The sequence below is a fragment of the Cynocephalus volans genome, chromosome 1 (genome assembly GCF_027409185.1).
Source record: "Cynocephalus volans isolate mCynVol1 chromosome 1, mCynVol1.pri, whole genome shotgun sequence".
NCBI classification, from domain to species: Eukaryota; Metazoa; Chordata; class Mammalia; order Dermoptera; family Cynocephalidae; genus Cynocephalus; species Cynocephalus volans.
Genome location: NC_084460.1, coordinates 33,738,063 through 33,765,602, shown reverse-complemented (window position 1 = coordinate 33,765,602; position 27,540 = coordinate 33,738,063). Strand labels below are relative to the sequence as shown.

The window sequence follows — 27,540 nt, the reverse complement described above, 5'->3', positions numbered from 1 at the left end:
GTGTGCAGGTTGGCCAGGTGGTGGGATGTGGGGGATGCCACCTTCCGCTTTCCCTCTGGCCCTGGCTTGAATGCCTGCCCCCATTCCTCCACTTCTCCTTGGAGTGGTGGATGACATTTGAGCCAAGACCTGCAAGAGGTGAGGGAGTGAGGATGTCTCAAGAAAGAGTATTCTAGGCAGAGGGAACAGCCAGTGCAAAGGCCCTGTGGTGGGATTGTACCAAGTGTGTTTGAGGACCATGTGGCTGGAGGCAGTGAGCGAGGGAGGTGGGGTAAGAGAGGAGGTCAGAGAGGGGCCTCAGTGGTATGGGGCCTGGAAGGTCATGGGAAGTGGCCACTACCTTTATTATTATTATTCCTATTACTTTTCATCTTCTCCTCCTGTCCCCCACAGGACCCACCATCCCTGGAAACAGCCATCCAGCATGCCCTGGCAGGCCTCTATCCTCCTTTTGAGGCTACAGCTCCCACTATCCTGGGTCAGGTGTTCCGGCTCCTGGACTCTGACTTCCAGGGTGATGGGCTGAGCTTCCTCCTGGATTTCCTGATCCCTGCCAAGCGCTTGTGTGAGCAAGTGCGTGAAGCAGCCTGCGTAAGTTGGGAGGGATGCAGGGCTGGGGACGCACCCTTCCAGAAGGCCACAGGACTGGAGGCGAGGACAGAGGAGCTGGGGGGTGGGGGTCTGGCCTCACAGGAAGAACTGAGGGTGTGGGTGGTTTTCCAAGTGTTATTGCTTGCCCAAAGGGAGCCATCAGCCCCCCAAATGGAGCAAGAGGGCCACTTGGTCCTTTACCCTGTGACATTTAGCAGTCAGTTACATCTGCACTTTCACTAGCAGGGAGGAAGTCCTGGATAGAGGCATCCTTGGGGTTTCCCTGTCTGTGAGGAGCCTGCCCTGGGGCTGGTGTTGTGGGCATGGCCAGGCTGCCTTGGCTGAAGGGAGGCAGTTTCAATGGAAAGAGCAGAGAATGTTGCAGAGTTTCCCAGGAGCCCCTGAGGCATCAGGACTCTCACTTTCTTCTCTGGAGACGCCTTCAAATCCAGATCTCAGGGAGGCCTCTCCTGAGGCAAAGCAGAAAGAAAAGTGTTTTAGGCAGGATTCATTGCCTGCAAATGACAGAATCTTCACCCAGACCAGGGTGGGTGGGTCAGGCCTCGGGGCTGAATTGATTCTCTGGTCAAACCCCTTGAAGACACTTTCTGTCTCTTGCCTCTGCTTCTCCCTGCCTGTCAGCATCATTCTTACAGGCTAGGTGTTCCTGCAAGGCTGCATCCCAGGGTAGCTCTGGGGTTAATCTTACCCTGGAGAGGAAAATGAACTCTTCCCCATGAGCTGCAGATAGAAAAATCTCAAGGAAGGATCCTGATTGGCCAGGCTTAGGTCATATGTCCATTCCTGGACCAATCACTATGGCTCGAGCAAGAGGTACCACGATTGGCTAGGCTTGAGTCATGCATCTACCTCCATGGGCAGAGGATGGAGACTGTTTTAAGAAAAGGTTGAGGAGAGGCCTGAGGAGACCACACCCTCAGTGCCCACTGCAGGAACTTGCCTTTAAAGGTTTGCCGATGGTTTCCTGCTGTGCTGTTATTTAGTGCCCACCTGCCTGCCACGCCAGCCTCAAGAGTCACAAAGAGGTTCTCAGCCCCACCAGCCTTTCCTGAATTGCTCACTGCCTGCCAAGGCCAGAGCCACAGCTCACCAGCAGCAAGAAGCAAGGGTAGGGACTGTGTGCATCACTTCAGTGGTAGAAAGAAATCGAATGGAGCAGCTAAAAGTTCAGGTTTAGGAACCTGACTGGAAAGAGTTGGAACCAGAAGGAAAGTGAGATCACCCATTTGCCATGCTTAGCACAGTGCCTGACCCATAGAAATAGCTCAATACACAGAAATTGGTATTGCAGGAGAGGGGAGCTGCTTGTGGAAACATCTGCAGGCAACTTCCACACCCCCATGCTGATGTTAGTTGACGCAGCTCCTCCCGTCCTGATTGCTTCTCCCTGACAAGCTGCACGACTACCCACTTCCTTTATGTGTCCATTAAAACCACATGTGCACTGACCCCTTCCTCATTTCTCCCAGTGACCAGGTCACAACCTCTCCACATCTTTATTCTTAGTTATAGGCTAATTTAATTTAATTGTGATTATAGGCAAGTTCGTGTCACCTCAGAGCAGGAGGGAGTAATATGGGATTAACAGTATGGCCTCTGGCGTCAGGTGTCCCAGGTTCAAATCCAGGCTCATCATTGTGAACTTCAGGGATCCCTGTCACCTCTCTGAGCTTCAGTTTCTTCCTTTGTCAAGTAGGAATGTTAATAACATAGCACCTAACGCACAGAGATAGCACATACCGCTTAGCACAGAGTCTGGCATGTAGCAAGTGCTCACTAGCCACTGGCTGTAATTATCTCACTTCCTCATTTCTCCCTCTGAAATAATGTGCCAGCCTCAAAGTCTATCTGTCTAGCCACTGTCAGCCAGAGGCAGCCACCTTCAGACGAAGTCTAGTGGGGCTCAGGGACAAATACCGCAGACTCCAAATGTGAAGTCCTGAACCCAAGTCCTGCTTTTGCCACTATCAGCGGTGTGACCATGAGCCAATTATCCCACCTCTCTGAGCCTCAGTTTCCTCATTTTAAAAGTGAGAATAGTAATGCTGAATTGCCTGCAACCCTGAATTACTGTGAGAGTCAAACAAAATGTTTCTAGCTGTCATCTCTGGTGGTTTGCTGTTTGCAAAATACGGCTGTGCTGGTTTGTCTCATTCAATGAGAAGGTGAGGGAGAGCACACTGTAAACTGTAGAGGGCTCGGTGAAAGAGGAGCGATAACTCACAGACTCATGAAGGCTCATGGATATGAAGGTTCTCCAAGGTAGCCAAATCTACAGTGTAGCTGATATGAATGGATTTATCAACTTTGGGTACAAATATGGTCAGATCTCACTAATTTCCCCAATTAATAATTCCAGGAAACACCTGCTTAATTAGCAGGAAGTTTATTGTCACTCTCTGGAGGTCTCCCACACACACACCCAAACTATGTAAGAATGTCCAAGGACTGTTCAATCCAAGCTCTGAGACTTCTCCCTTGGGCCAGCAGGCTAGCAAGTATTCTCAAAGTCAGGGGCAAGAGTAGGGGAGGCAGGAGAAGCAACCCTTGTGCAAACTTGAGAACAAGGGCCTCTTAAATGCTACATCCCTGATATCTTTCCTGCCTCACCTTAGTGCCCAACCACTTCAAGATTCCATCTGGAACAGATCCAAGGGTGGGGTCTCCCAGAGCCGGGTTCTCTGATGCCTTTGCCTTCTCTCCGCAGGCCCCCTACTCACACTGCCTCTTCCTGCACGAGGGCTGGCCGCTCTGTCTGCGGGATGAGGTCGTAGTCCACTTGGCACCTCTCAATTCCCTCTTACTGCGCCAGGGTGACTTCTTCCTCCAAGTTGAGCCCCAGGAGGAGCAGTCTGTCTGCATCATGATCAAATGCCTCTCCTTAGACCTCCGCACAGTGGACAAGAAGCCTGTTCCCGAATCATCCTACCCTATACTTTTCACCCAAGAATGGCTGGAGGCCTTCAATAGTGACTATGAGGGGAGTCCCCTACACAACTGCCTGGTAGCTTCAGAAAATGGGATTGCTTCTGTGCCTTGGACCAAGATAACCAGCCCAGAGTTTGTGGATGACAGATCCCAAGCTGTGAATGTCCTCTCCGCAGCCTGGGAGTCCCTTCAATTAGAAGCACTTGATTTGAGTAGCCCTCAAGAGCTGCACCAGGCCAGGACCTCAGGCAACCAGGTGTTTCTAGTCCAGAGTTTGGCCAAGGGTAAGGGCAACACATATAGGAACAAGTATCCGGGACTCATCAAGGTGGAGCAAGCCAGGCCTGGGGAGGTGGCCTTCGGGATGGATGATGTGGTCACCCAGGACTTGGAGGGAGACTATGTGGCCCTCCTGGACTTTCCCCAAGAGACCAGAGGAGAGTTTCTCAGTAGAGAGGTAGAGACATCCACTGGGTGTACTTTGGGGGCACTAATGGAGCTGTCCGGAACTAAAGAAATTCCTCTCTCTCAAAAGATGCTGCCTCTCTCTGAGGCCAATGGAGAACCTTCCTTGGAAAAATGGTCTTGTGCAAAGCCAGCAAGCTCGGAGGAGGAGCCCTGCATATTTGGCTTGAGGAGAAAGGTCAACCATAAAGCACCCACCCGCGACTCAGAACGGCAGCCCCACGGGCCCTATGTCAATGTCCTTGAGGACTTACTGGACTGTGACTCTGGCCTGGGGACAGGTGTCTCAGAAGAGCCAGCTGCTTCCAAGATGCAGGGACCTCTGGGAAACTCAGAGAATATGCTCCAGCTCAGGCCTGGACCAAGACAATCTTCTTCTCCCCGCCTGGCCCCCGCTATTCCTGCAGCCCCAGCCTCTGAAACAAAGATGGAGGAGAAGACCAAACAAGGAATCGGGAGACTTTCCAAGCCCAAGGCACACCCGAGTGAAAACTCCTCCTCTTCTGGGTCCCCCACTCCTGGGCTCAAATTCTCATTCTTGAAGGGGCAGAGACAATCCCCTATGCCCCTGGAGAAAGCCGCACTCCAGCATGACGGGCCTTGGAAAGTCCTCTGTTCATTCTACTCTCCTAAACCCAACCGAGCCAGATCCTTGGGGAAAGGTAAGGGGCTCACTCCCTCAGCTGGAAAAAGGGATTATTGTCTGGATGAGATCAGGTTACAAGGTGGTTCTGGTTGTAAGGAACAGAGACCCACCTGCACTGGCTCAATTTCAAGAGTTTAGTGCACCATGTAGCATATCAAGGGGCTTGAAGTTTCATGGTTCTGGAACTGAGCAAGCCTCTGTGCCTGTGTTGTGACTGCCTGAGTTCACACCCAGTTTTGCCACACACTAGCTGTGTGACCTTGGACAAGTACTTAACCTCTCTGAGTCCAGGCCTCCCTATCTATGCAATGGAGATCTCACCCACTTCACAGAGCTGTTTTGAGGGTTCAAAGAGATACCCAAAGTGAGGAGCTTAGCACAATGTCTGGCCCATAGTAGGAGATCAACACTTTTAAACTGTTATTATTAGTCAGAAGGTGAAAGAGAATATGTTATCCCCTTAGAAAATTCTTTTCTTTGTTGTTGCTTAATATCTTTTTCTTTGTTGTTGCTTTTCCTCAGCTGGAAAGACTCAGACCAAAACATCTGGCCCAGCTGCTGAGTCAGGCCCACTGACTGGGGAAAAGGCTGGTTTCCCAGAAGCTCCTGCAGACCCCCCAGAAAGAGACTCCACCCTGGACGAGGACCCTCCAGGGCCTGAGCGCAGTGTTGGGGCTCTGGGTGTTGAGCTTCTCCACTCCAGGATAGCATGCCTGCCAGGTTCCGGGGGATCAAACGGGGAGGTGGAGAAGGGAGCTGGGAGGTCCCAGGGCATCGTCAGATGCTTGTGGGTGGAGAGGAGGCAGGGAAAGCCCTGGAGGCCTGTGTTCTAGACCAAACCTCCCTGGGCCTCGGTTTCCTCATCTTTCCAATGAAGGAGTTGGATTAGATGAAAGCAGTTTCTAGGTATTCATCCATCCATCCATCTGTTCATCTGTCCATCTGTCTGTCCATTCATCCATTTGTCTATCCATCCATCCATCCATCTAAATTTCAGTGAAGCAGCCAAGGTGGATATCAAGTTCCCAGAAGCAGGGCCTGAGACATGGATTCTTGGGAAAGTGATTTATTGGAGGAGGCTCTCAGGAGAAGGGAGGGAGGGAAGCAGGACAGGGCAGGGGAAGCTGAGCAAGGCTGTGGCCTGACCCCAGGGGGCTCTCTGGAGCACGAATTACACCACAGAGCTGGCTCCATCTCACGGTGTGCGGGGCTGCTGGCCTTTTGTATGCCTGGGTCTGTCAGTCATTAACTGTGGGCTGATCCTGGATGGATTTGCGGGGTGAGCCAGTGTCTCATTTCAGCCAAGGGCAATTCTTCAGAGAAGGAGGCACCTGTGAGCCATTTACAGCTGGTAGTTCCAGCCCCTGGGTGATGGATGCTCTGCCTGCTGAAGGCATCTGGGTGGAGAACCAACAGCATCCAATCCAGAAGGAGTTGTCATTCCTGCTTAACATTTAATTATCATTGTAACAAATATTTACTAGGCCCTGGGCTTAGCCCTGAGGATTCATCAGGGAACAAGTCTGATGTTTTCTCTGTCCTCAGGAAACCTATATTCCAGTGGTGGAGAAAACTCAACAGGTCATTACAGAAGATTATTACAACCCGGTGTAAAAAAAAGTGTAACAGTGGGAAGTACAGAGGGCTGTGGGAGCACAGGTGAGGCCCCTGGCCCAGGCTTGGGTGGGAAGAGTTCAGGGAAGACTTACTAGAGGAAGTCACGTAAAGCTCAGTCCTACAGTATGAATAGGAGTTATTCAGGTGAAGCATTGGGAACAGTCTTTCTTCTGGACAGAGGCAACAGCACGTGTAAAGGTCTGGGGGGCAGGAGAGACCACGGTGTTCTCTGGGAATCGACCATCCTGCAATTCTATTTTACTTCATAGACTTCTACATCTCTGCAGGGCATTGGGCACTGCCCTGTGTTTTTGCAGCTCCTGGGAGGCATCGTCTGTCCTTTTCTGGTCATCTTTGTTGAAGCTCTTGCTGTGTGTTCCCATATTAATTGTATGAAAAGGATCTTTCAATCCTCTTAGGGCTGTCATGTTCCAAGGGCTAAGGTATTGTTCATTGAAGGGCCCTGCTCTGGGATGATGGAGACCTTGATTTTAGTTCCAACTCTCGCACCAGCTCCCTGTGTGTCCTTGGAGAAGTTGCTTGCCCTCTCTGGGCCTCAGGCTCCCCCTTGTGTAAGAGGTGGAGAGCAGGCAGATAGGACCTGGCTCACTGTCACTCTTTCCACAACTACTTTTGTAATCCTTGGGGGATACATCGTACACTGATGGGTCCCAAGTGCCTGGGATATAGTCTGTGCTCAAAAAGCACTTGTTGAATGCATGAGCAATATCTCTGTGGATGCTCCTTCTGTTCCCTTTTCTGACCTCCTCTTCTCCAGTGATCTTGTCCTCACTCCCCATAACTAACTCCTCCCATGGCCACCCCCTGTCTTCCTTCCTGATTTCAATCTGAGGATTCCTACTCCTTTATTACCACTGCCTCTCTTTCCAGCTCACCCAGCGTCCAAATTTTAATTAACTTTCGACCCTCCCTCCCCCCAGAACCTTCAACCTATTGATCCAACCACCTTCTCACTGTCTCTCCCCACCCTCCATCCTGTCCTTGCGTCCCTCCTTCCCAGCTTAGGTTCCATGGCCCATTATTATAATCACTTTCTCACAAATACTCTCAACACCCTTAACTTTCTCTCCCACTTTCACATTTACCCGGAGAAATCCCAGCCTCAGTGAAATCCAACTTTCCACCTACTCCCCACCTGCACCCTTATAGCTGGACAAAGCTGGAAAAAATTGACACAACCGTGCTGATTGGTCACATGTTAGATTCCTGACCATGACCTTCAGGGAGTCCCAATGGTGCCTGTGGATCCTACTTCACCTCCAGAGTCCTGAATGACTGCTCCACCATCCTGAATGATGACTTCACACCTTCTCTCCTCTGACCTTCAACATCATCTTCCCTAACTTTACTCTCCACTGACGACCCTCCTTCTGGCCTCACTGAGCAACTAGAAGCCATCAGAGGAAGTTCACAAACTCCTGCCTCCCCAGTTACTTACCTGAAGCCTCTGTACCCACACACTCAGCATCCCCTATGGATGAACCATCCGTTCTCCTCATCCAAGGCCTCCCCCTCCATCGGTGCACTGTCCCTCTGTACCCATCAGACATCCCATCAAGATTCTCCTCTCTTCTCTGCATGATCACCTTTTTCTGTCTGCACCAGACCCCTCCCATCAGCACGAGAGCATGCTGTGATGCTGCCCAGTTTGAAATATCCCACTCTAGGCCCCATCTCCCCATCCTTGTCTTTCTTTTACATCAAAACTCCATAAAGGAGTTGTGTTTTCTCCTGGTCACTGCACCTTCCCTTCTCTCCTTCTCTCTTCATCTCACTGTAATCAGAATTCCTTCCCTACCTTGACACTGAGACAGGTCTTGTCGAGGTCACTAATGACCTGCATGTTTCTAGACCCAATGGTCAAATCTCAGTCCTCCGGGAGTAAGTAGGTCTTTCTGGAGGAGGTGGCATCCTGGCTGGGCATTAAGAGGTGAAGGGTATTTCACCAGATGGAGATGGGAGGGAAGGGCATACTTGGTAGAAGTTAGAGGGTGAACGAACGTGGGAGATGGGAAAGGGACAGGCTCTTGTAGGCAATGACAGAGGAGCCACTCTGACCATAGGCGGTGTCAAGCAGAGACAGTGTATCAGTTTGCTATGGCTGCCATTTCAGATTAGGTGACTTAAACAACAGAAATTTATTTTCTCACAGTTCTGGTGGCTGGAAGTTCAAAATCAAGGTGCTGGCAGGTTTGCTTTCTTCTGAGGTCTCTCTCCTTGGCTTGTAGATAGCTGTCTTCTCTCTGTGTCTCCACAGGGTCTCCCTCTATGTCCAGATCTCCTCTTCTTGTAAGGACACCAGTCATGTTCTATTAGGGCCCACCTTAATGACCTCATTTTAACTTAATCACCTCTTTCAGGACCCTATCTCTGAATACAGTCACATGCCAAGGTACTGGGAGTTAGGATTTTAACACATGAATTGGTGGGGGACACAACTGAGCCCATAACATATAGTATATGAAATGAGGCTGGAAGAGGGCACAGATGCTGGGAGGACACTTGAGTGCCAGGTCAAGAAGCTTGCACTTTCTCCTCGAGGCCAGGAGGTGCCATGGATGGTTTTAGAGCAGGGGAGTAGCTGCATCAGAACTGTGCCTGAGCTCCAGTCGTCAGGTTTATAGCAGACAAAAGCTCACCTCTTAGTGTGGCCCAGGGTCAAAGGGTGAATCAGGCATGATCCCCCCTCACAGACAAGTCAGGGACCTGGGCCTGTGAGAGAGTGGGAAGCTGATTCCCCTCTCCAGGCCTCAGTTTCCTCATCAGTAAAATGGGCCCCGTGACTTGACGCAGCATTTCCCTACCTGAGGGACCCAATGGCTGCCACAGGACTTTGGAGGGATGTGTATAAACATCTCCAGCTTTACGAGTTTTTCATGGTTTAGCTATTTCACGTTTTTTAAACTTCCTATTATAAGTTTTTTCGAACACACAGAAAAGAAGAGAAAATTGTATCATGAATACCCATTTACCCATTACCCAGATTGAATAAATCTTAATATTTTGGTATGTTTCATCTATTTTTTTCTGAAGTATTTTAAAATAAGTGACAGACCTTCATATTTTACCGCTAAATACTTCAGTGTGTCCCCTAACAATCACAACACCGTTAGCACCTAACAAAGTGAGAAATAATTCCCTAATATTGCTCAACACCTGGTTTGTTAATATCAAGTCTGCCCTATTGTCTTCAACAAAATGGCTTTACTTTTCAAATTTGTAAACAAATCTAAGGAAAAAAATCAAACCCACATTATCAAGAGGATATAAAGTTTTCTCATATGTGTGTATACATCCACATACACAAAAATATATATTTAAAATTTTTAAATGATGTCCAATTTTAAGACATATGTGAAAGAATGTTTCAGGTGGTTGGACCCCTGTGTAAGACAGCACTTGTGAAGGTGTTAAGTTTGTCCGAGGCTTCATGAGCTGTAAAGGGTCTTGCACACTGTAGAGGGTTGTGCCCACACTAAGTGGGTGGCGGTAACTGCAGAGTGGTGCTGAGGAAGGTGACTCTGGAGTGCAGGGCACTGAGTCCAGGGTGCAGGACTGGTGCATTTGCAGAGGCCTGGGCCTCTTTCCCCACTGCTGTAAGTCCTCTCTCCTCCCAGTGCAGACTGACTCCCCAGGCCCGGCCTCATGTCCTCTGTGGGGAGAGTGGGGCACACAGCCCAGATTCCTGGAACAGGAAACATCCTATCGAGAGCCCACAGCTGAACATCTGTAAGAGAAAATTGTGAGCTGTGGCCATGGGGCTGCACACTCACCACGCCACGGGCTGGAGACGAGAGCAGAGATAATGACCACCATAACACCACCGTTCACTGAGCCCTTGCTTCTCAGGGACTGTCTCAATTCATTCTCATTTACCTGTCTCACCTAATAAGCTCAGTGTTTTATTCGTCCCATTTAACAGATGAGCAAACTGAGGCTCAGAGACTTGCCCAAGGACATGCAGAATGGGGACTTGAAGCCCTGTCTGTGTGACCCCAGAGCTCATTCCACAAGCTTTTCATCCCAGGATGCCCCATACAGCAGGAGTCCAGAAGAGAGTGAGGCTATCACTGCACGGAGGAGGGATTCAGGGAAGACTTTTCTCGGGAAGGGGCTTTTGAGTTGGGTCTTGAAGGATGAATAAGAGTTCAGAGCTCACGTAAGTCCACAGAAGGAGGAGAGAAAGGGCATTCCAGGCAAAAGAACCAGCATGGGCAAAGGCCTGAGGCCACAGGGGAGGCTCCTGTGGAGGTCTCCCCCAAGGTTCTCACTGCTCATGTGTGCCTTCTCTCCTCCAGGTTGTCGGGACAGAGCGGGGCGGCCACTGCTTCTGGTGTCAACCACCAAGGGAGACTGGGAAGCACCATGGTGCACGGTCTCAGAGGTCACCAGGCTGCTCTCCTACCTCTGTGCCATCCCCAGGTAAGGGCCTGGGCCACCCTGACCATGCAATCTCCCCCTGAACCCTCTCGGCCCAGAGCCTTGGACCAGGCACTGAGTGGAGAGACACCGTACCCTTCCATCCAGTCATCTGTTCACAGAGCCAGTCCTGAGCCAGACGCTGGGGGGAAAGCAGGACAGGCTCTGTCCCTGCCATCGGGGGATTCCCAGGCTGGTGGGAGAGATGGACCATCTATAAGAAACAAACCATGGACAAGCAACTTTCAGGAGCGTTAGTGAGGTGACGAAAAGAGAGGGATGTTGTAGGTCAGTGGTCTCAACCTTGGGCATGCATCAGAATCACCTGGTGGGCTGTTAAGATGGATGGATGGGCTCCACCCCTAGAATTCCCATTCGGTAGATCTGAGGTGGATGGGGTCTGAGGATTTGCATCTCTGACAAGTTTCCTGGTGATACTGATGCTGCTGGGCCGGCGATCACGCTTTGAGAACCACTGTCTAATTTCAATTAGGAAATCAGGGAAGGCTTCCCTGAGGAGGTGGTACCTGAGCTGGCATCTGAATTATAGATATTTGTTGAATAAATGAAGAAAAGGGTAAATGAGTGAATGAATGAATGAATGAATGAGTAAATGAGTGCGAGTGAAAGAATGAGTGAGTGAATGATGAGTGACCCGGGCTAATTCCTAACAGCCCCCCATCCCGCCACGATTCAGACTTAATGTTGAACTGGAGGGGGATGAGTCACCATCCTTTCCTCTGAGACCACGTCCCCAGTGGAGCAGTCTCAGAGGTGGGTTGCTCAGGACTGTGGCTAGTGACACCAACCCAACCTAGAGGCCTGCTGCTATTGGGGGTAGGAGTTGGGGAGACTGATGGAACTCTTTGGATCCTTCTACCCCACTGGAGCCATCACTGCCATCTGCTGATCACTGGGATTTTTTTCCTCTTGTCAAGGTGGAGTGGCTTTTCTGGCCCCAGGTGGAGCTGAGACCCCCTTTTCTGTACTGAGAAGTGGCCAGTGTGGTAGACAGACCCCTGGAATCCTATCAACTTGCTATGTGACCTTGGGGCAATAACTTTCTTCTCTGAGCTCATCTGAAAGAAGGGGATGACCAAGTGGGCTCTGAGGACCAAATAGGGTCACAAGTGGTGACAGAAGATAAGGGGAGTGTGTAGTGTAAACCGTGGATCATGGTGCACATGAGTCTCTTGTGTGCTGGGCTTGTTTTTCTACTGTGCTCTGAGCAAACATTGGCTGGGCACCCGTTCTGGGCCCAGCTTCATGCTGGGCAGAAGCTCCTCCATCAAGGGACCTCTAGGCTGCAGGTGGAGACAGGTCTGGAAACAAAGCACTATCCAGCACAGGCATAGCCAGAGACAGGTGCAGCCTGGGACATGAAGTCAGGGACCTGGTATCATCTCCCAGAGCCTCCTCTCACTGTCTACCACTTCACCTCTCTGTGCTTCAGTTTCCTCTTTGAGGACAGTAATAATAGCAAACACTTATATCCCTCTCACTCTGTGCAGTCACTGAATGCTTTACATAAGTAAATCCACCAGTTCTCACTGCAGCCCTTTAGAAGGATGGTGCTATTATTATTAAATTGACTCAGAGAGATGAAATAACTCACCCCAGTTGCCAGACACCACAACACCCCTGCACTAGGCCACTGCTGGTTTTGTCTATGAACTGGGTGGTTGTAAGACTTGAAGGTAGGTGGGAGTTATTTTCCAAATCTGCTGTATCATCAGAATAGCTGAGGACACTTAGAAGCACACAGACTCCCTGGCCCCACCCTATACCCACTGCTCTGATGTCTGGAGGGATTGGGGTGGGGGTTGGAGTGAGGGGCTGGTATTTTAACAGGTCCTGACAATTGGTCCAGTTTGGAAAATCCTAAGGTAACCACTGAGAAGTGGCCCACTGTAAGCTCGGTGCACTGTGGATGAACCAGTGAGAGTGTTTTGGCTGCAAGTAAAAGAAATTCCAGTTCAAAATGTCTTATCTGATAAGGAAATTTGTCATTCTATTTCTCTGCCTTGTATCTCCTTGTCACAACTTTTTAGAGGAGAGAATGTCTTTCTCAGAAGGTCCCCAGCAAACTTCCCCTCACATCTCATTGGCCAGAAATATGTCACACGACCCCATCTAACCCAATCACTGGCCAGGGGAATTGGTCACTCAACCAATCAGAAACCAGTCCCTGGGGGGACATGGCTGTATAGAGGGAGTTAGATTCTTGAACAAATTGGGGGTTGTGCCCATACAAAAGGGGAAGGTGAATGCTGGGTGACTCACTCATTGCAACTGGGCTAGTGGCTATAGTTATGATTATTAGGGTCGCAAGAGAGGGCTGTGTGAGATACTGTGGGAGCAAAGAGGGAGCAATGCACTCTGCCTGGAGAAGAATCACAGAGGGCTTCCTGGAGGAGGGGGCATTGGAACTTGGTCTTGCAGGATGAAGAATTCACCAATAAATCGAGGCTTCTAGCAGCCAGTTTCCCTCACCTTCCATTAGTCCTTCCCCCTGGAGAGCCCCCGGCTGTTCAGCAAGATGGCCAATTGTGTTTGTCACCCACAGGCCTGAAGATAAAGCCAAAGGGCTGGCAGTCGTGATTGATGCCAGGAAACATCCCCCACAGCCTAGCCTGGTCAGTGCCCTGCAGGCCGCTCAGGTGAGTGGGAGGTGGAGAGCCTCAGTCTGGTAAGTCTTGGGAGCCACCAGGTGCCTCTGGACTTCACACAGCCTGGGGGGCTCAGACTAGAACCAGGATCCCCAGGCAAGACCTTTTAGTGGCAGCTAACAGAAAACCCAGCCCAAACAGTCTTAAAGATGAAGGGAGTTCATTGGCTCATGTCACTGGATGGATCAGGAGTTAAATCTGGCATCAAGTACAGCTTGATCCAGGGGCAAATATTGTCAGAAGGGCTTAGTTCCTCTCTCTCCATTTCTGGCCCTGTTCTCCTGGGAGGGTGCCCTTCTCAAACAGCTCTCCCTGCTCCCCCAGGTCCCAGTGACAGCATGGAACCCAGAAGCTCTAACATGGTCTCTCATTTAAATGCAGTAGGAAAGAGTGAGAGATTATTTTCCCAGGGGTCCCAGCAAAAGTTTCTTGTGTCTCATTAAGTCTGATTGGCTCAGGTGTCCATCCATCAACCAATCCCGGTGGCCAGGGGAATGCAACACACCGATTGGCTTAGACTTAGACCCCACAAACCTCATGAACTGAGAACGGGGGAGGAAAGAGACTCCTGACCAGCCATTCTGGGCAGCAGAGTAAATGGAGGTTTGGCATATGCTTACCTCATGGTCTGACCGCCTTGCTTTATGGGTGGGGAAACTGAGACCCAGAGGGGCGGGTCATCTAGGAAGGTTTGCAGTGCAGCTTGGACTTGCTGCTGTCTTGACTTCTAATGATTCATCATCCAAATGTAATACACAAAGGTCCCAGTCATGGGAGAAGCTCCCACCCTGTAAATGTGCCTGCATCTTAGAGAGAAAGGAGGAGGAGATAAAGGGGTGGGGAGGCTCTGTGGAGGCTTGGCCAGAGCAGCTCTGAAGTGGTTCTCTTTGACAGGCTCTGGTCCCAGCCTCCTTCCGAGCTGTCCTCTTCCTGGGGGAGAAGGAGGATGCTCTCCAGGTGCAGACCTTACCTGACATCCAGGTGAGGAGCAGGCAGCGTCGCGGTTGAGGAGGGGAGTTGTTGGGCTTGAGCTGAGCTGGGGGATGGGGATGAAGAACTGCAGAACTCACGAGCTAGAAGAGGCCTTGAAATAGTCCAGTGTAGGGCAATAAACCCGAGGCCTGGGCACTACAACTCTTCAGTCCTGCCCCATGGCCGGCATCGCCAAATCTGTCACAGAATTATTTTTCTCTGGCGATCCTCGCAACTCCTGGTAGGCACTGCCACTTGACTGAGTTGCATCTAGTCAGCCCCTCCCCCTTCTTTTCAGATAGGGAAACCGAGGCCTAAGGCCATACAGTAAGCTGAATAGACACAGAGCTGGAGTCTCCTGGCTCGCAGCCCAGCCCTGCTCTTCCTATATTTCTCTCCCTAATTAATACAGATATGGAGTTGACTCAGGACTTTGCAGGAAAGATCCCTGCAGCTCCCTTTAATTAGTGCCATATACCACAATAATGAGTGTGGGCACCCAGCCCTCTGCCTTGCCTCGGGAAGTGATTTAAAAGTTCTCCCACTTCCTGGTTAAAGAGGCACATTGTGAGCTAGAGATGTGCTTTTCAAACTTCAATGTGCCTACAGATCTCTTACGGGTTTTGTCAAAGTGCAGGTTCCAATTAAGTCGTTCCAGACGGGGCCTGGGATTCTGTATTTTTAGCATGCTCCTTGGTGCTGCTGGCCCATGGACCACACTTTGAGTAGCAGGGATAACAGAGGGGTCCAAAAACCCACAGAATCCATCCAACCCCAAGTCTACATATCTGAATCTATTCTCAGCATAAACCTCAAACTTCACTGCCTAGGAGAAGCAGTCACCTAGTCCCTCTTCCATGTGTTAGGGGACACTGTTAGGATTTGGTAGCCTTTTTCATCAGCCCCAAGGAGGAGACAGCACCTTGGTAGGTCACCAGAAAAGAGTGTAAGAATTATAAAGAAGTTCAACACAGGGCCAGCTTCAATCAGCTTGTGTGATTGCCTGGAGAGCTGTGCTGAGAAAGAGCCAAGCTCAGAGGGAACAAGTGCGGTGATTGATTAATGATGTCTTCCTTGGGCACAGGCTGGGAGAGTGGCACTACACATGTTGTATATTTGCTATTCCTTAACCAGGGTCTGGTCCCAAATTTTGATTTGTCAGAGCTTGCAGAGAAGATTGGTTGCCCAGAAAGCAGCTCCTAAAGCCAGGTGTCAACCCTCCCTGTGGGAGGTGGGCTGGTGCTGGAGCTGGGATCTGGGCAGGACCTTCTCAAATGTCTGTCTCCACAGAGTCCCCTGGTCCTCCTGACTGACTTCTTTTGTCTGCAGGTGGAGGTGCTGACCTCATTGAAGGCCCTCAGCCACCATGTGGACCCCAGCCAGCTGCCCCCAGACCTGGAAGGCTCCTTGCCCTACTGCCACAGCGAGTGGGTGCAGTTCTTCCAGGTGTCTGCCATCACAGCCTGTAGCCCCTGCCCCTCCTTCTCTTCTTCTCTTTACTGTCCTGTCCCATAGATCCATCAACCCTGTCAGGTTCAAAAACACAGTCATTCAACAAACATTTACAATGAAGTTGCAGAGTAGAATGACTAAGAACTCAGGTTCTGGGGCCAGACTGCCTGGGTTCTCTTCCCAGCTCTGCTGTGTGACTTTGGGTAAGTTACTTACCTTCTCTGAGCCTTGGTTTTCTCATCTGCAAAGTAGGGGTTAATAGTAGCATCTCCTCATGGTTTCTGAATGTGTGTGTGAGGGTTAATTGAGTTAATGTGGTAAAGAGCTTAGAAGGGTGTCTGGTACATGCTAAGAGCTATGCCTTTGTTAACTGAAAATAAATGTACAGGCACCTGCTCTGTGGAGCCACACAACTGGGGGAACTCGGGGTCTGGTGGGGGAGGCAGATGTGCTCCCATCTGTAAGAGGAGAGAAATAAGGAAACTGCCAGTGCTGGGCTCCTTGCCTATGTGATTGCAATCCCTCCTCACTGCAACCCTGCAAGGGGCATTTCATGCCCTATTTAACAGATGAGGACACACAGGACGGGGGCGACTTGCACAACCACACACAGAAGATTATAGGCTCAAACCATGCTGGACCCAGTGCCCATACATGCCTGCCCAGGGCTCTCTCTAGACAGGAGTTGCTCAACCTCTGCCAATTCACATTTGGGGGCTGGGTAATTCTTTTTTGTTGGGAGCTGTCTTGAGTGCTGTATCATGATGAGTACCATCCCTGACCTCCACCCTCTTATGACAGTAGCACTCCAAAAATTGTGACAACCAAAAATGTCTCTAGACATTGCTAAATATCCCCTAAGGAGCAAAGTCACCCCTTGTTGAGAACCACTAGTCTATACTCACAGTCTAACGTGGTGGTTTGCTTTTTGCCTAGGCGATCTTTTTCAAATTGTGCCTGTTTTTGAATAGGCAATGTATTCAAATTTCAAATGGTACAAAAGGGTATATGCTGAAAATCTCCTTTCCTACTTGTCCCCTAAGCACCCAGTTTCCCTCTCCCAATTAATCCAGTGGGTTTTGAACTATATTTTAGCTTTAACACCTTTCCTTAAAATGAGATCTTACCTATAGACCCAGAATATAAAACTAATAACGATGATGACTAATAGTATGTGCTGGGCTCTATTCCCAGTGTTTTGTACAAATTAATCCATTTAATCCTCACACAACGCTGTAAGGCAGGAACTGCTATGATCCCGTTTTACAGAGGAGGAAGTGGAGACACAGAGAGGTTAAGTAACTTGTCCAAGGTCTCACAGCTAGAAAGTGGTGGAGCTGGGCTGACATTGGACTCAGCCAAGGACGTCCCCTCACCCCACCCCCTCCCTTCCCTTTCTTCCCTCCTGCAAGGTATCCCCTCCGGCCTGGGAGTAGCTTAAGCCTGGCCTCTTTCTCCTCCTCTCTCATTCCCAGCACCAGTGCTTCCCAAAGTGGGTCCCCAGACCAGCAGCATCAGCATCCCCTGGAAATTGGTTAGAAACGCACGTTCTCATACCTCACCCCAGAGGACTGAAATCACAATCTCAGGAGCAGGGCTCAGAAGTCTGTGTTTTAACCAGCTCTCCAGATGATTTTGATGCAGCTAAAGTTTGAAAAACACTGCATGGTGCCTCCTGTGTCCTGGGATGGGGGAAGTGTCCTCCCCACTGGCCCAGGCTCATGCCTCTGCTCTGGCCTTCCGTCCTGCAGAAGGTAGACCCTTTCCTTGCTGACCTCCGCCAGGCCTCCTCCCTGCTACAGGCTTCCATCGAGGAGTTCAAGAAGGCGGACCACCTCCCTGGCAGTGTACAGGTGAGCTTGGAGCATGCGGTGGGGAGGCCATACCATAGTCCAGACTCCATGGACCAAGGGCTCAGTGAAGAGGACAGCCAGGGTCGGCATCATCCTTGTTTTTCATTCATTCATTTGACCAATATTTATTGGGAACCCACTGTATGTCCTGTCCTGCAAACCCAGCCTGGGGCAAACCGACTTCTCTCTGCCCTCGTGGGGTTCGTGGTGCAGTGGCAGACATAGGCATTTAAAAAGCAAACAAAGAAATGGATATGTAGTTACAGATTGTGCCAAATGCCATGAAAGGAAGATTGAGAATAGTGGGGAAAGAGGGAGAGCCTCTCTGAAGAGATGGCATTTAAGGTGAGGTCTGAAGTTTGAAAAGGAGCCTGCCTTCAAGGGAGACTGTGCACCAGGCAGAGGGCAAACACGTGCAAAGGCCCTGAGGTGGGATTATGCTGGGGATCCCAGGAAGAGCAAGGAGGCCAATGTGGAGCAGAGCAGGGAGGGGAGAAGGAGTGAACCACTGGAGGATCTTCTAGACCCAGCAGGGGCCGGATCAAGGTGGAGTTGGGTTGGGATTCGAGTCTAAGCAGGTAGGGAAGCCACTGGAGAGTTTTAGGCAGGGGGATGACCAGATTTACACTTTGAGATCCTTTCAACTGCCATATGGAAAAACAAACTGTAGGGGGAGCCAGAAGACAGCAGGGAGATAGAGAAGAGGCTGGGATGGTGTCCCAGCAAGAGAGGATGGAGCTTGGATGGGAGAGGTTGCCATGATGACAGCGTGTGTGGCTTGAGGAGATGCTTTAGAGATAAAAAGGACAGACTTTCTGGAAGACCTTGAATGCCAGCTGGGAAAGTCAGGCTCATTCTGGGTATGGGGAGCCCTGGAAGGCTGTAGGGGGAGAGAGGGGATTGGACCTCAGGGCAACTCCCTATGCTGGCAGGAAGCCTCCAGGTGCCTGAGCAAGTCCAAGGAGCTGATGGAGGCTGTGCTGAGGGACCCAGGCCTGCTGGGCCTCCAGCGAGAAGGTGGAGCCACCCTGGCCAGGCTGCGGAGGGAGGCCAGAAGGCTGGACTTCAACCCTGATGTCAGGTACAGATACCCCGGCCTTTCCTCCCTCACCCGCACCCTGTTCCCCAGCCTGGGAGCTCAGAGCTGGGGCCACCCTACATATGGCAGGCCCGTAGTTGCCCAGGATCAGGCATTTGCAGGGCCCATATCCCGGGCTGAGGCCTGGCCCCCGGCCCCCACTCTGGGCCTTGGCAAGTTCCTCGTCCCCTCTCTCCTGCCTCTCCTTCAGCCCTGGCCATCTTCGGCCTGGGATGGGCATTGGAGGACATCCCCTACCTGTTTCTGAGCACCCTCTGGACAAAGCACTTTCTCTGACCCAGACACGGGGCCAAGCCCCTTCAAAGACCCATCTCATTTATTCCTGGCAAGAACCCTGGGAGGCCCATGTTGCCCTCTTTTGCCTGATGGGTAACTGAGGCTCAGCAAAGTGAAACAACTATTAGGTAATGTCTGGTTAAGGATTTGAAGCGAGGCCACCAGCATTTGACCCCCACATGGCCCTGCCTTCCTGGAAGCCTGCTCAGCCTGACTGGGAGAACCTTCTGGTGTGTCAGGGGTCTGGGAGCCACTGAATAAATTACAGACATTCCTGGAAAGGACCAACTTTCCTAAATTTAATTTGGAAAGCCAAATTAAATTGGTCAGTAATTGGGAATATTTTATCTCTATTAGAACACTGCTATTTATATTCAGGAGTCAAGTGCCAAGTTAGCATAAGCTTTTAAGAACAATTTGCTTATTGAACCAACACCCAAAATAGCACTTAGTGTGTGTACAGCATTGTCCTAAGGGATTATAAATATTAACTCATTCAATTCCCACTTCTGAGGTAGATCCTGCTATTATCTTTATTTTACAGTGGAGGAGCCTGAGGCTCAGAAAGAGGTTAAGTATCTTGCCCAGGGTCACACAGCTGGGACTTGGTGGGGCCAGGACTTGAAACCAAGGCAGCCTGGCCCCAGATTCTTGAACATCCTGAGCCGCAACCCAAGACTCCGGGAAGGTTCACGCAGATGGGAGTGCTGGGTGGTCCCTGACGTTAGGTATGGGGGGTCATCTCCACACCCCGACACTGCCTGTTGGGCGGGGACTGTCTTTCCCAGCCTGCCCAGGCCCTTCCTGTCCCTAGGCCGCCGGCAGCTCCACCAGGGAGCGCTGTGGTTCTGCAGATGCGCTCCATGCAGCCCCAGCCTGCTGCCTCCCCCTGCTCCCTCTCCAGGCGGGCTGGCAGTTTCTGTCCCCTTCATGCACCCTGCGCTCTCATCCCTCCCCCGGAAGGGTGGCAACCCATGGCGGGCTGCAGTCGGGTGGGGAGGCCCAGGCAGAGCGAGGCTCCCTCTGGGAAAGCACGATTCCCTTCCAGCTTCTCTTTTTCCTCTTCCTTCTGAAGTAAGACCCTCCAGGGCAAAGGACGGTGGGGCAGGATTTGAGATTTCTCCCTTCCCTCAGGTATCCCCATGCCTGAAATCCCAACTGTACCCCATACTTTGTCTTGTGTCTTATTTTTAAAAATGTCTTTGACCATTTTTAAAAATAATGTGCAGAAACAGCCCTGGACTAGGTTCCAATTCAGGCTGCCATACATGAGAGTCATTTCCCCTCTGGCCCTCAGTTTTCCCATCTGTAAAATGGAGACAGGGTGGAGGGGTGTGTTGCAGCTACTCAGCATCATTGCAGCAGAAATAATACGCGCTAACAAACATCACGTGCTGGGCAGGGTGTTAAGTGTTTTGGATGCACGAGGGCTGGTTCTCAACCCTGGCTGCCCTGGAGCCACCTGAGGATCTTTAAAAAGCACCCATGTCCAGGCCCCACTCAGAGTCTTAGTTGCCTGGGGTGGGACCTGGGCACTGAGATTGTTTAAAGTTCTCAGGGCAGGTTCTAATATGTAGCCAGGGTGGAGAGCCAAGGCATTTTACCATTCCATCTTCACAACCAGTCTGTGGAGTGGGTTCTATTATTATCCCCACTTTAGAGATTAAAAAACAGAGACACAGAAAGGTTGAGAAATTTGCTAGAAGGTAGCAGAGCTCAGATTTGAATCCAGATCAAATGGATTCAATATCCTCCTAGAGATACATCCTCTGGTCCTCCCAGTCCCATGAGAGACCAAGGCTGAGGCCCAGAGAGGTGTAAGTACCTGCTGCAGGTCACACAGCAAGTCAGCATCTGGAAACCCAGGCTTGGGCTGCAGAGTCGGGGGCAGGCCTGTGCTGGGCGGGAGTACAGGGAGGAGGGAGGGCATCGTGGGCCTTCCTCACCCTCCCCCACCTCCCAGGAGCCATCTGGCTGATGCTGCTGCCCTGTACAGCCTTGTGGACGAGCAGCTTCATGTTCTGGTCACCGCGTCCAACCACCTCCTGGGGAGGCTGGAGCTCCGTGTCCGCCTGGGCCACCTAGAAGCCGCCATCCACCAGGTGAAAGGGGAGGCTGGCCTGGGGGTTGTGGGGATTCTGCCAGGCCACCCTCCACAGGGAAGGCCCTACTCCAGGCCCAGCCCAGCCAGCTGCTTTGTTCTGGCATCAGGACACCAGGCTGGCAGTCCTTCAATGGCCAGACAGGCATCCTTGGGGCATGGCACATGACATGACACTCAATAAGCACTTAATGGGTGAAGACGTAACCCATTACAAGAGCTGCACTTATTAAGCACCAACTGTGTGCCAAGCCCTGGGGCCAGAGCCTTTGTGTACATCATCACTTCCAAACTCATCTCTTACCACTGATATACGGAAGGTATTAGATTCCCTCATTGCATAGATGAGGAAACTGAGGCTGGGCAACATTATGTCTCCTGCCCATGGTTGCACAACTCAGAGGCCCCACTCAGAGAGTCTGACTTAGTTGGCTGGGGTGGGGTCTGGGCACTGAGATTTTTAAACATTCCCAGGGCAGGTTCTAATGTGTAGCCAGGGTGGGGAGCTCTGATCCTGGATCCCGTGCCTCGCACCACTTCACCTGACTGCTGGTGCCTGGAGCCAGCACATCCCTTCAGGCCCAGGTTCCAGTCCTGGCTCCAGCACTTACCAGTGCATGACCCCAGACAGGTTATTTAACTATCCAGTGCTTCAGTTTTCTCATTTGCTGAATGGGGAATAGTATTAGTGTCTGCTGCACTGGGCTTTGTAAGGATTAAGTGAGTTCATATGTGCTCTTTAAGACACCCCAGAGTGAGAAAGGAACTTTTGCTCATGTGATCGAGATCCATTTTATTCCCTCTGTTTCTTGTTGAATATTCATGTTTATCCCATTTTACCAATGAGTAAATTGAGGCCTAGAAGGGGAAATGACTTGCTGGTTCACACAGTGAATTCCTAGCAGGCCCATGCACCCTCCTCTATGGTTTGCAGCTTTTCCTCCAGCACCGTTTGCATGCCCCCTGGAACAGGGAGCTCCCCACCCACGGCCACCCCTTTAATGACTGGGTGGCACTGAGTGGCTAGAGTAAGCCAAAATGTGCCACCCTGTGACTTCATTCTGACCACAGTGTGTACTGAGGGCCTGCTATGTGCCACGGGCTGGCCAGGCCAGATGCTCTCTGGGTTCCTCTTCCCGTCGGATATTGACAAACATGACCATGCACACTCCTCCCCAAGCCCTCTCTTCCCCTGCCCAGAATTGGGAGAATGGTCACAGGCCCAGCCACTGAATGACTGAGATCGAGACCTCAGCCTCCGAGGACGTCGGGAGCTGACCCAGGGATGTCTCCCTAGCAGCACCTCAGTCCAAACCCACCTCCCCTTCCCCAGGTCAGCGACTGGATGGAGCAGGAAGGAAGCCAGTGCCTGCAAGCGCTGACCCCCCAGGATGGAAGCTTGGAGACGGTGGAAAAAGCCCACGCAGAGTTTGAGGACTTCTTCCTTCAGGCTGCAGTGCGTTCCGGAACAGTGAGGATCAGGCCTGGAGCGGATGGCCAGGGCATTAGAGGGGGTGGCACTGCTAGAGCAAAGATGTGGAGGTAGAAAAGTGCAAGAAAACTTCCAGAGACAGTGAAGAGACCAACTTGGATAACAAGGGTTCAGCTTAGATGTTATCTCCTCCAGGAAGCCCTCCCAGACCACCACGTCCAAAGAATATCCAGAATCCCCAGAGAGTTTCTTAAAATGCAGATTCCAGGGCCCTGCCCTAGACTCACTGAGTCAGCCTTAGAGAGCAGGGGCGGGGAGTCATCCTTGATGTGTTGGGCCCTGGAGCACAGGGTAGGGGGTGGAGGTGGGGGACAAACGGAAACAGACAGAAAAGGAGAACAGTGGGGACACAAAGGAGGAGACTGTTACCTGGACTTCAGAGTCAGGGAGGTTTTCCAGAAGTGACACCTGGGCAGAGCCCGGCTAGGCAAAGGGAACTGCCAAGAGGAAGGCCTGGAGACTTTCAGAAGCATAACAGCCGCTCCTGTTTGTTAAACGCTTACCATGAGCTAAGCCCTGTGAGGTGGGTGTTCTTACAGTTCCTATTACATAGATGAGGAAACCGAGGCTCAGGAAGCCTCATAACTCAGCCGTGGGGCAGCAGAAGGTTCCTGGCTTCTGGGGGAGGTCCCCCCATGGTGGGAGCTGAGCGCACGCCCTCCTCTCCCCTCTCAGGCCCAGTACCGCCGAGGTCTGGAGCTGTCCAAGCAGGCGGCCCAGCTGGGAGCTGCAGCCGGAGGGGCCGGTGAGGCGGGAGGAGCCGAGTTCCCGGGGCTGGTGGCCTTCGCCTCCACCCAGCGGGCCTTCCAGGCAAGGCTAACCCACTTCTACATGGCGGCTGAGCGGCAACGCACAGACCTTGAGACGCTGCTCCACCTGCACCGCTTCTGCAAGAAGGTGAGCCCTACGGCCCACCGCACAGACCCCTACTCCCTGGCTGGGGTGCACTGGGGACAGGGAGGGTCTAGACACAGCACGAGGCTCTGTGGGATTCCTTCCCACAGTCCCACAGTCCCACGAAGGGGAAAGAGTGCTGGGGAGAGGAAGAGCTGGGATTTGTACGCAGATGTGTCCATGCCCTATGACATGCCCTGTGTCCTTCTACAAAGACAGAGGAGGAAATGGTGACAGCCTCCCTTGTCCAAGCAGCCCTGACAATGATGAGGATGATCAGGTTATTGTGAGGATGGCCACGTTGTTGAGTGTGTGCTCCATGCAGACCCTCTCTGATTTAATTCTCACCGTATCTCTATGAGGGAGGGCCACCAACCGTGTACCCACTTCACAGATGAGAAAACTGAGGCCCAAAAGAGGGAAGTGACTTGCTCAAGGTTGCTCAGAGGGTTGGTGGTCAAGCAAGATTTGACTTAAAGCCCCCACCTCTCCTAAATCCATGTGGCCAGATCCCTCACTTTTCTGATGGGGAAACTGAGGCCGTCAGAGACAAAGGAGAAGCCTGGGAGAGACGTGACCCGGCTGGGACAGGAACCCACATGGCAGGCCCAGGCCCAGTGCCTTTGGCTGCCCCTCACGCTGGCCACCAAGGACAGAGCTGGGAAGAGCCATACCTCACCTCCCAGGTGTCAGGCCAGCCTAGCACACAGGGGACAGAGAACCTGGGATGCCTCAGAGGGCAGCAGGAGGGACTCTGGTGAACTCATGCCTGTGGCCGTGGGAGGACAGGGCACTCCTTGGGGCAGTGGCAGTGAAGGGACCCCCCACTCTCAGCTGTGTAGAGGTAAGAGAACAAGGTACAGGCAGAATCTGAGACACAGAGTCAAGGGTCACATACATGTGCGACCTCAGCAACAGTCTTCGCTGCTCTGGAGTTCCTTGTTAATAACCATAATTATAGTTAGTGCTCGTGTAATTCTCATCATGTGCCGGGCCCTGTTCTAGTCATTTCACATATCGTATTGTTGCCACACCAACCCTACAAGGCAGGAACTAGTATTACACCCATTTACACGTGAGGAAACAGAGAGGTCAAATAGCTTACCCAGGGTCACACAGCTCGCAGAGTGGCAGAGCTGAGATTCAAACCCAGACCATCTGGCTCTAGTGCTGGTCTTGCCAGGTAGAGAGAGAATTAAATCAAGTGGAAGTAACCCCTGGCACAGGGCTTTGCTCAAATTTAGAATTATTATTATTAACAACAGTCGTATTACCATTAGTAGGAGCAATGCCTCAAGGGTTAAGGGCATCTGGAAGCTTCTTTCCCTTGCTCACTGATTTCAGCAAGTTTGAGCCCCATTGGCCTTCCCTGGATCAAATGAACTTGCTCCCACCCAGGGGCCTAAGCACATGCTGTTCTTCAGCCTGGAAAGCTCTTCCCCTCCGTGGCTGGTTTCCTGCCTTTCTTCTGCTGTCCCCTCCTCACAGAGGCCCCTCCTGATCACCGGGTGACCCACCCCTCGTTCTCTCATCACCCTGTTTGATCGCCTCATGGTGCCCATTGTGACCTGAGATGATCCTATTGCTTACCACTTGCTGGTCTCCTGTCTGTCGCCTATGAGGTGGGCTCCCCAAGGCAGGGACCAGGTCTGAGTTGGTCACGCTCCGTCCTATTGCCTAGCACAGGGTGGGCACACTGTGGATGCCTGGGCTGGTGAATGGAGGAAGAGCATGGAGCCAGGAGAGGACAGATAGTGGGTGTGGCCTGTGAGAAGGCAGTGTCTGTCCCAGGCCTAGAAATCACTCAGGGGGAGGTGGCGGTCCTGACAAGGAATCCACCTTGGCCAACTCTCACTGTTTGATCTGGGCTGGCCCCTTCTCCTCTCTGGCCCTGAATTTTAATCCGTACAATGAAGGGGTGAGCAAGACGCCTTCTGAGTTGTTCTTCCTTTCTGCCCAGCTTGGCCTGGAGTGTTGAGTCCCAGACAGACAGACAGGGCAGCCAGGTGCTGCGCTCAGCCCCGGTGGGGAACGTGTGTGCAGCCGCTTTGGCACTAAATAATAACACGACTGTGCCGCTAACGGAGATTTATGGAGCCCTTTCCCAGCCATGAGCTCCGCGTGCTTCCACGAATATGAAGCCATTTATCTAAAGACAAGTTCCCTTAATCCGCGGAAAGATGGTCTCCTCGGAGAAAATGGCTCTCCAATCCCCACAGCCTAACAGCCCGCTGTCGGGTTCTAAATTAATGGAGAGGAAGATTATGTTTTTCACGAGCTGCTGGGAATGGGTTGGCTCCTTTGCAGTCTACAGACATTTTGCAGGGGAAGCGGGGACACCAGAATCACAAAATGAGGCCGAGGCCTGGCTGGCATGAGGGGGCCTCCGGCCTGGCCTGGCTGTCTCACTGTGAGATTGCCAGGGCTCTCCCTGCCCGGGCCAGTTTCTCCTTTTGTACAAGGAGATGATTGGAGGACACACTCTTGGAGGCAGGACAGATCCAAATTGGAATCCAGCTCCTCCCTGACTTGCTGTGTGACCTGGGGCAAGTGGTTTCACCTCTCTGAGCCTCAGTTTCCTCCTCTGTAAAATGGGCTGCTGGTACAGTTCAGTGTGCTCATACGTGAAACTCACACAGCCTGACAGCGCTCAATCCAGTGGCCATTCTCCTCCCTCAGCACCACTCATAGAGGTAAACACAATCTGAGGATCCAGAATTTCAGCTCACAAAAGGCTTTTTGTGATCATCTAGTACAATCCCCATTTTACAACTGAGAGCCACAGCGCACTTAGTCCTTGCTGGCCTGTAGGTCTATTGGAAGGTGCTTGAAGATCCCAGGAGTGCTGCGGGCTGTTTCCAGGTGGCAGGTGTATGTACCCCAGGGAAGAGAGGGAAAACACTGTCATCATGGCCGGCAGAGGGAATCACAGCCAAGCTGAGAGGCCCTACGTCCATCGGGCACTTATTAATTCCATCTAGCAATACTTTTTCATTGAGCCCCCTCTCTGCTCAGAGAGGCACATCCCTGTCCTCATGGAGCCCCCACCTCCCTCTCTTCTTGTCCCCCAGATGACCTGGTTCCACATGGACTGTCAGGACCTGATGACCCAGCTCAGGCTGGGCAAAGCCCAAAGGGCCAGCCCTGGGGACCTGCGCCGCCTCCATCGCTACCTGCAGCGACTGGCATCTGAGTTCCCTGCTGAGAAGCTCACAGCCATGGGGCTGCAAGTGGCCTCCCTGAGCCAGGCAGGTCTGGGCCAAGATCTGTGGGAGGAGGCCCAGGAAAGGCATGAGGAGATCCAGACCCTCCTGAAGAAGGCGCTGGCCCACTGTCAGCCCCCAGTGGCTCCCCCTGCCCACTTGGCACACCTGGAACTAAGAGGGGCAGCTGCCAAGGCCCAGGGTCTGAACGGAGAACCCACTTCCAGGGGGAGGTGGGATCTGCCCCTGCAGGACCCACTGGGCCTGGATCTCTTGCCAAAATCCTGTTGGCTTCCTCGGGCCCCCAGAGGGGGAAAGAACAGGAATTTCCAGGCAGGCCCTCCTTCATTAGCGGCCGACGAAGGCAAAGGCCCCCACGAGCTCCCTGCCCCTGCCCCTGCCCCTGAGTGTTTTCTTGCCACCCTCTTCTCCTGGCAGCGACTTCCCAGGCAGAACAAGGTCCCCCACCCCACGGGGGACAGCTTCTCCTCTGAGGGGACAGACTCACAGACATCTCTGGAGGACTCACCCCAGACAAGTCCCCGTGCATCCCTCTAGCTGGGAGCCCCCATCGATTGCACCAGGCTCCTGGGTGTCGCTGGGACGAGGCCCATCTAAGAGGGAGCTGGGGAGCCCAGGACAGCCCCATCGAGATGTGGCTATTGAGCACTGGTCTTACATTTCCCTGTGCTGGGAGGATGAGAACTGTGGACATGCTCCCAGCTCCAGAAAACTCCTGGAAGACTTGACTCTCAGAGGGGCAGAATAGTGAACGTGGGGGTCAGAACCAGGATGCAATAAAGCATGTGGTTGGCTCCGTA

At 52.0% G+C, this 27,540-nt stretch overlaps 1 protein-coding gene across 1 annotated transcript; it reads left to right on the top strand.

The window, feature by feature from the left end:
- Positions 1 to 238: 238 nt before the first annotated feature.
- On the top strand, positions 239 to 27,277 carry KIAA1755 (KIAA1755 ortholog). Its single transcript, XM_063091726.1, has 14 exons — positions 239 to 271; positions 394 to 591; positions 3,320 to 4,667; positions 5,174 to 5,371; positions 10,588 to 10,711; positions 13,275 to 13,368; positions 14,272 to 14,358; positions 15,679 to 15,795; positions 17,553 to 17,654; positions 18,587 to 18,735; positions 20,993 to 21,131; positions 22,464 to 22,586; positions 23,298 to 23,519; positions 26,588 to 27,277. Exons 1-14 carry the CDS (start codon positions 239 to 241, stop codon positions 27,275 to 27,277), a joined length of 3,624 nt encoding a protein of 1,207 aa, XP_062947796.1.
- The last annotated feature ends 263 nt before the right edge of the window (positions 27,278 to 27,540 follow it).

Coding starts and splice junctions, on each gene's coding strand:
- KIAA1755 (XM_063091726.1), top strand. CDS start 239: ATGTGGCTGGAGGCAGTGAGCGAGGGAGGTGGG. Junction 14,359..15,678: donor AGACCTTACCTGACATCCAG/GTGAGGAGCAGG, acceptor TTTTGTCTGCAG/GTGGAGGTGCTGACCTCATT. Junction 17,655..18,586: donor ACCTCCCTGGCAGTGTACAG/GTGAGCTTGGAG, acceptor CTATGCTGGCAG/GAAGCCTCCAGGTGCCTGAG.